Raw genomic sequence first — 8,389 nt, forward strand, 5'->3', positions numbered from 1 at the left:
TGCATTAAGACAGTGTTTTTTTTTTCCAGTAAGCAGGGTGCCAGTTCCTGGAAGTCAAGTCATTCACTACGTTCATTGTCCGCCATTTTGAATCCTGAGTTCTGCTTTAAATATAGCTATAATGTCATCCTGTACGAGCTGCAATTCGAAAATTAGTCGCTATGATGATGCATTACAATGCTCAAATAAGACTTGTAATAAATTGTTTCACATATCATGCTATAATATTTCGGTGGAAATGTATATTGATATGAAACAAACAGGTAATATAAGAGAATGGATTTGTAATGAGTGTAAACGTTGTTATGTGAGTGAAAATTCTATGAGAACTGAAGCAAAATCCACGAGTACTGTAGCTTTAACGGGTGTTAATGATTCTACTACTTGTAACACGATTGGTAATCCTATTAGTATTACAGATATAGGGACAAAGCTTGAAGCGTTGTGTGTTCAGATTGCTCAACTAACATCAAGTGTCCAATTCATGTCCAATCAATATGATGAGTTACTTAAAAAGTTTGAAGTAGAAATTAGGGAGAACGTCAGACGGGATAAAGAAATCACGAAATTAAAAGCGGAAAATGTAGAGTTGAAAACTCAACTAAAACAACAGGCTATAGAATTGAATGATCTTAACCAATACGAGCGTAACAAAAACATAGAAATTCATGGAATCCAAGAGCGTGTTGGTGAGAATTTGAAAGAAATTGTAATTGACATGGCAGGAAAATTGCGATTAAATTGCGAAGAACAAGATATAGATGTAGTACACCGAATTCCAAATGGTACTAATAAAAGCAAGAGAAAAGCAATAATTGTGCAGTTCAAGACACGATCGGTAAGGGATAGGTGGTTAAGTAAAAGAAATACAGGGTTGTTTAGCAATAACTTAGTTTCTGGAAGTGATGATCAAAAAATTTTTGTGAATGTAAATTTGTCCCCTAGAAATAGGCAACTTTTTTGGAAGACAAGAAACGCTGCGAGAAATACTCACCACAAATTTTGTTGGGTTAGTTCTAGTGGCCAAATCTTAATTAGAAAAAATGAAAGTAGTCCGGTAATGATTATAAAAACTGAAGATGATTTGCCAGGTTTCCCTAATTCCATCAATGAAGGAGACAGCACTTTGCCCATTAATTGAGTAATATACTTGGATGATGATAGTAAGTAAACGAAAATTATGTCTAAAGAGTGTGTTAAATATACATATTTAATTAAATATATTATGTGGAGTGAATTGAAAGGTGTAATGTTTAAAATAATAAGCAGATTAGTAATTTCAATATTTTTAATGATATTATACTATTTAAATCTATTTAAGTATGATGACTGGTACATAGTATTTTTTAATGAACCTATATAGCATTATGGGAAAATATTTACTATTCTGTCGTGTAAGAAGAGTACTTGTTCAAAAATAGTCCACAACACTATGTATTTATTGATATTACAAACTATTCTAGTAGTTAATAGCAGTATGTCAGTAGTTAATAGCACATTTGATATATTCTACCAAAATGTTAACGGTTTAAAAACAAAAGTTAATAATTTTTATCTGAGCTCAACTATGTATGATTTTGACTGTGTGGCTATTACTGAGTCATGGTTACAAGCTGAAATATTTAGTACTGAACTGTTTGATAACAAGTATCAAGTTTTTAGGAAGGATAGAGATCTGGAACGTTGCGGAATGCGTGATGGGGGTGGTGTGCTCTTAGCTGTTAACAATAATTATACTTCAGAGAGATTAAATGAATTTGAATTACCGAACTATGAAGATTTGTGGGTCAGAATTGAGTTATCTAATTCAACTTTTATATACGTTTGTGTAATATATTTCCCTCCCTATAGCAAAGAAGAGTATTATTTAGATTTTTTTAGAAATATTGAAAGATTCAAAGAACTATCATTGTCCCATAATGTTCTCATTATCGGTGATCTCAATCTTGGGCTCTTAACAGAATATATGAATGGCAATTATTTCGTAACTTTGTCTAATTTGGAAACTAATGTTTTACACAAATTGAGCTTCTCGAATTTTTCGCAATTAAACACTGTTAGAAACGTAAACAATAGAATTTTAGATGTAGTATTAACTAACATACCTAATATTGAAGTTGCCAAATCAGACGTTTGCTTTGTCCAAGAAGATAGACATCACCCGAGTTTGAGTATTAGTATTCAGTTTCTAAAACACTGTAAAACCTATAACGAACTTGGTGACGCAGTTTATAATTTTAACAAATGTGATTTTCTGAAGCTGTATCAGCTTCTTAAAGAAAAAAATTGGGATTCCTTGTACGTAATTAATGATGTAGATGAAGGTGTTAATTATTTTTATTCTGAATTATACAAGGTACTTGATGAATGCGCACCCAAAAAGGTTAAGAGTAAACGTTCCTATCCGCCTTGGTTCACTGTTGAAATAATAAAAAATTTAAAGAAGAAAGATCGCATTAGACGTAAATTTAAAAAATCTAAGCGTTATTCTGATTACATGCACTTTGTAGATATTAGGAAACAAATTAAGTGTAGCATTGAATTAGCTTTTCAAAATTATAATTATCAGGTAGAAGCGAATATTGCTAATGAACCTAAGGAGTTTTGGAATTACATAAATAATAGAAGATGCTCAAAAGTTAATATGAATCAATCTGTCCTTGAATATAACGACGAAAAAATTATTGATACTAAGTTAAAATGTGAAGCTTTTGCTACACACTTTCAATCTGTTTATAGTTGTGAACCATCTAATATAGATCTACATGAAATATGTTCTATTGAAATTCCTTCAAGTGTAGATATAATGATTTTAGACAAGATCCGCGAAGCTGAAGTTGGAGAAGCAATAGACAAAATGAAAAGTAAAAGATCGTTTGGCCATGATAGTATACCGTCCTATATTTTCAAGGGTTGTAAAGAATATTTTATTAAACCATTGACTTATTTGTTTAACTTGTCTTTGACTCAATGTAAATTTCCTGCGAAATTTAAAATATCAGCGGTTTGCCCGGTTCCTAAGATTAATCCGGTAAGATTAATACAAGATCACAGACCAATAAATCTAATATCATCTCCTGCTAAAATATTCGAAGCAATCATTTATAAACATATGTTTAATCATGTATCTACGAATTTATCGGATTCTCAATATGGCTTCAGACGCAATAGATCAACTATTTCAAATTTGCAGACGATAAATCAAGTAATTAATGATTCTTTTAATAAAAGGTCTCAAGTAGATGTAGTATATACAGATTTCAAACGTAATTTTGATTTGGTTGATCATGGGGTACTTCTTAGTAAACTGAGAACATTTGGTATATCGCAAGAACTGGTCAAATTGTTTCATTCATATTTGAATGAAAGAATTCAATATGTTATTTTTAATAATATTAAATCTAAGGAATTCACAGTGCATTCTGGGGTACCTCAAGGATCAAATTTGGGTCCTTTACTCTTCCTTATTATGATAAATGATCTACCCAATACGTTTCAATATAGTTCATGCTTAATATTTGCAGATGATACCAAATTATACAAAGAAATCCGCACGGAAAGTGATTGTATTAAATTACAGACGGATGTTGATAGGCTTAATGAGTGGTGTAGGAGAAATAAATTTCAGTTGAATGTTTCAAAATGTTATGTAATGACTTTTACTCTTAATAAAGCACGCACAATATTTGAATATACTATTGGGAATCAGATGTTAGAAAGAAAGGAAATTATAAGAGATTTAGGTGTTTGGTTTGATATTAATTTGAAATTTAAACATCATATAAATATAATAACTAACCAAGCTTTTAAAATGCTGGGTTTTATTGAGAGGTCAAGTCGTTATTTTAAAAATCAAGGGACTATTTTATCGTTGTATAATGCATTTGTTCGATCCAAACTAGAATATGCATCTATTGTTTGGGATCCATTTTATCAGCGTAGAAAACAGCAAATAGAGAAAGTTCAGAATAAGTTATTGAGATATACTGCGTATAAAATATATGGTATTCAAACTCGTTATGTTCCTTATGATGAACTTTTAAAAAAATTCAAATTATTGTCACTTGAAAATAGGAGATTTATACAGCGAGTACTATATCTTAAAAAATTAATCGATAACAAGGAAGATAACGCATTCTTATTAAGTAGATTACCTTTTTATTGTCCTCGGCAAAATCTGAGAGGTAGACATGTTTTTTATATGCCTGAAAACAGAATAAATGTGAACAGGAATTCACCACTGTTTAAATTATGTGATGCAGGTAACAAAATTGAGTCTATGGGATTGGATTTATTTCAGCATGAATTTAAGACCTTTAAGCGAAAGTGTTTTCAGTTACTAAATGATAAATTGTAGAATATTTTTGTACAGCATATGTAAAGAGAAAAAATATTCCTATTCGAGTACTATTTCGTGTTACCAATGTTAGTTCCATATTTGGAGTTGGGTTGCATATCCTTCGATAATGATGTATAACCTTTGTACTTTGTAATTGCCTTTGGGTGTAAAGTACAAATAAATTATTATTATTATTATTATTATTATTATTATTATTATTATTATTATTATTATTATTATTATTATTATTATTATTATTATTATTATTATTATTATTATTATTAAGAGTTCATAACTAAATCTCTAGAAGTGAATTTATAAGTTCCGCTTCAATTGTGATTCTTATCTCTGTTTTAGTATCAGCTGACCCCGGCTAATAGGGAAAAGATGTTAGTCTTGGGCTATTTGAGAAAGCATTACCTCCTGTAGCGAACGCGGCCAAAGTGGTTATTCAGTAATTTCACTTTCACTAGATGTGTAAATCATACTGTGAGCCAGCCAGGGTTTCCTTCCAGGTCTTTTTGCCAGGTCCAGGTGTGTAATAGCAAAGTTCCAATACTCTGCACAAACCATCTTTCAAGAAGCTGTTTCTTGCTACAACCCCTTTGCCTGGCAACACATCTTTCCTTTTTTTTTTCCTTTCCTTTTGAAATCTTTTAAACAGCAGGCGGTCTATTGTTCCGACCCGCACCAAATACGCTCGAGCTGACGTTTTCTCAGCGATTTTATTGATTTCGCGTTTATGAGACATCTACATTTAAATACATGGTCAGCGTATTCCAAGAGTACGCATGAGCAAAAAATACGCTTTGCGATCTCCTCAAATAGCCGGGTATTTAGAAGAAGACTTTTGTTTTAGCATAATTGAACATAGGGGAATTTTACAACTGTGTCTTCCTGTTTTGGCGATTCCTGTTTCGCAGAATGGCTTAAACATCAAGAATAACGCACACCTGAGTTGTCGGCCCACGTTCGGCGAAACAGGAATTCGTATTTAACCAATTCCAATATCGCCGGCAAGTAGTTGAAGAAAGATATACTCACAAAGAGATATTTTAACAGCTAAATCATCACCTGTTTGAAGTTGATTCGTATGGTGTTGAAAATTTTCACAAAAGGGTTGTTTTAATTACGGAGCAAGATACTCCATTTCGGTGTTAAATATGGATATTGTTTTTTTTTTCACACAAGATTTCTAAAAGACACTGCCATCCCTCATTAACTTTTGATTGACTCGTTATCTTTTTATTACTTCCCAATTCAAATAATTTCTTTTAGTAAGATCATGAAATTTGGAGTGATACAACTGAGAAACAAACAAAAATGAAATGATTTTATACACAAATTCACAAGATGTCACACATTTTTATGTTTCTTATTTAAGACAACCTAAAATGAGAAGGAAGAGACAATGGTCATACTGATAACTATAATACTTACATTTCGTTGATAAAATAAATAATTGCCGGTCACTAATATTAATTGCAAGAGGATATAAATTTTTCTGAAATAGCAATGCTCTCGCAATACAAACAGATACTTTTCGAGATAAGATAACATTTTTACGACATCATTCAGAAACGAAAGATCTAATTTCGTCTTGCGTGCAACAGCCTCAGTCATAGCCTTTGAGCATTCGTGGTTCCGGTAAATCTATTTCATACCACACTAAACATGGCCAATCTTCATGAACGTAACTAGCCAATTTAATGTAAATAATTGTGCTTTCTTATGGCTATTTGGTTAGTGTACATGTCTCAGGAGCCGGAGACCTATGTTTGATTACCGGTAGAAGCTTGTGTGGTTCGGATCCACGTTCAGCTATAGATTCGCGTCTTATACAGCCTTGCTGCTGAAAGAGATGCTAAATTTTACTTAGCCAACTTACCAATCTAATAATTACATATAATAACGCGGAAAACGGATAATCAGAAACAGTCACGTCAAGGAAATAAAATCAATTGTGCGATCTTGAAAGAAAATGGCTTCCAATAAATGTTCATGCGCCTTTCCTTTATTCACAAATTTCACAACTAGTAATACATTTTCCACACCAGAGGAAACTCATGTTTCATGTGTTTTCAAGTAAAGAAACTGTCATTCATTTTCGTCGTATTCTGTTCTTATTTGACCAATACCACATCTGCCAATACATCTATTATTTCATTCTGAACTTCAGTTGACGTACATTCAGCGTTAGCTATGGACTTCAGTTTCGATTTTTTTTTATTCTGAACTCGAACAGTGCCATAAAAAAGTCCAGTAAAACTTGATTTAATGCTTGTAGATCTTTGAGTCCACATCCTCGGTCCCCACGATGTGGTAGCTCATTTATGACAGATACTGTATTACCTCAGTTACACACATAACATAGTGCCTGTTTCTTCTATCCGTTCCGCACCTAGAATTATATTAATATATTTTCTCCTGTACTGCCTTAATTTAAGTTCTTCCCAAATTTGAACTGCTTCTATGTGGCTCTTAGAAGAAGTACGCTTCTCGAATCGTTTCTCCCGTTTCAATACGAACTTTCAATTGCAAAATTCTGCCAAGTGAAAGTCTGACTCCATAGACTGTTCCTTAAAAACTTTCTACAAACATAGCAGGATACTTGGGCCCTTAAGATAGTATATTCTAATCAATTAACGTGTAATACCACTGACTTTGGAAAATACGTTCGTTTTGACCGAACTTTGTTTCGAGGTACTCACTTGGCTGGACTGAGCAGATCTTTAATCCTCAAAATAAGTCGCTTGTGCAATGCAATTCGAGATTGTAACTTTTGCACATGACAAATTTCTCTGAATATTATCTACTGATTCTTCAATGCCAGATACTTCACCGTGACTGTTCATTTTAATCACTTGTGGATCATTGGTTTGAGCATTTGATTCTATCGGGCGGTGAACAATAAACTTTGCCATACAATCTTGAAAAAGAGAAACACCACCACTGTAAACTCAATATTTTCTTCTCTTGTTATTATACTCAGACTTAAGATGAACAATATAAAACAATATACTTTGAAAATTTGAAAGAACTACTCTTTGGATAATTGGTTCCAAATTAATAACTTTCTACATTGATAAACTAGCATATTGTGAGTAATATATCTTCATTCAAAAGTGTGAATATCTAAGTTTTATAATACTCACACATTTGAATACAAAGTTTAAATTGTTTGTACCATTTAAGATTCTCCAGTAAAACTATTTAACAGGACATGTAGGAACAAATGTGTAGTATCAACATAAAAATGAAAGAAAAAGAATTGTTACTAGAATAAGAACGAATTCAAGTTTCTTTTCAAGAGTACGTAGTTGCGAGACGTGTTAATTACTATGATCGCTCTTACCGAAAATACATTTTATATGTTGAGTGTAACCTACTGAGATTCGAATTATAGCTGAATAAAAGATTACAATTATTTAATTTAGAATATATACAGTTTTGATCAGGGGTAAAAGTAAATCTGAAAAGGTAGGCGGATGGTAGGTATCGGCATGTTGTCACGCCGTCCCCTTGCCTATCTTTGTCCATTGTAATTTCTTAGGAAGTGGGGAGACGCCGTACATATTTTTTGGAGGTGCGTTCTCCCCGCGTTCTCTAACATTTTCACCTCTTGTTTTGATGTTATACATCATAGAATTTATTCCAAAAGCTTTTGTCAATCAAACCACACCTAATTTAAATATCACAGAATAATGCTGAGATTAGGTTAATAGTCGTTCTTGTTTAGCTTTTGATTCCCTTATGCTCTCCCCACTTCCCCAATTACTTCAATACTTACCCTATTTTAGCTCCGAAATGACGAAAACTAGCACCAACCGATGAACGATTATCTACACTAATAAATCTGATGTAAAATATGTCAACTAATTTGTGTAAATCGTTCACTTGGGAAGCACTACCAAGTTTTGGAGGGTTTGTCTTCCGAGTGCTCCCCGTAGCTACAGATCTGCCCTGACATGTTGTATTATAATATAGATTATGTAATATAAAGTTATTATTTTTAATATGCAAAAAAATAGCTGCCCCCTGCGCCCCAAA

The 8,389-nt window shown here is 32.5% G+C and overlaps 1 protein-coding gene across 1 annotated transcript; it reads left to right on the forward strand.

The window, feature by feature from the left end:
* Positions 1 to 238: 238 nt before the first annotated feature.
* On the forward strand, positions 239 to 1,141 carry LOC145683607 (uncharacterized). Its single transcript, XM_081754945.1, has one exon. The coding sequence runs from the start codon at positions 239 to 241 to the stop codon at positions 1,139 to 1,141; it is 903 nt and encodes a 300-aa protein (XP_081611071.1).
* Positions 1,142 to 8,389: the final 7,248 nt, after the last annotated feature.

The sequence above is a fragment of the Thermobia domestica genome, chromosome 4 (genome assembly GCF_964235325.1).
Source record: "Thermobia domestica chromosome 4, izTheDome1.hap1.1, whole genome shotgun sequence".
Lineage (NCBI taxonomy): Eukaryota > Metazoa > Arthropoda > Insecta > Zygentoma > Lepismatidae > Thermobia > Thermobia domestica.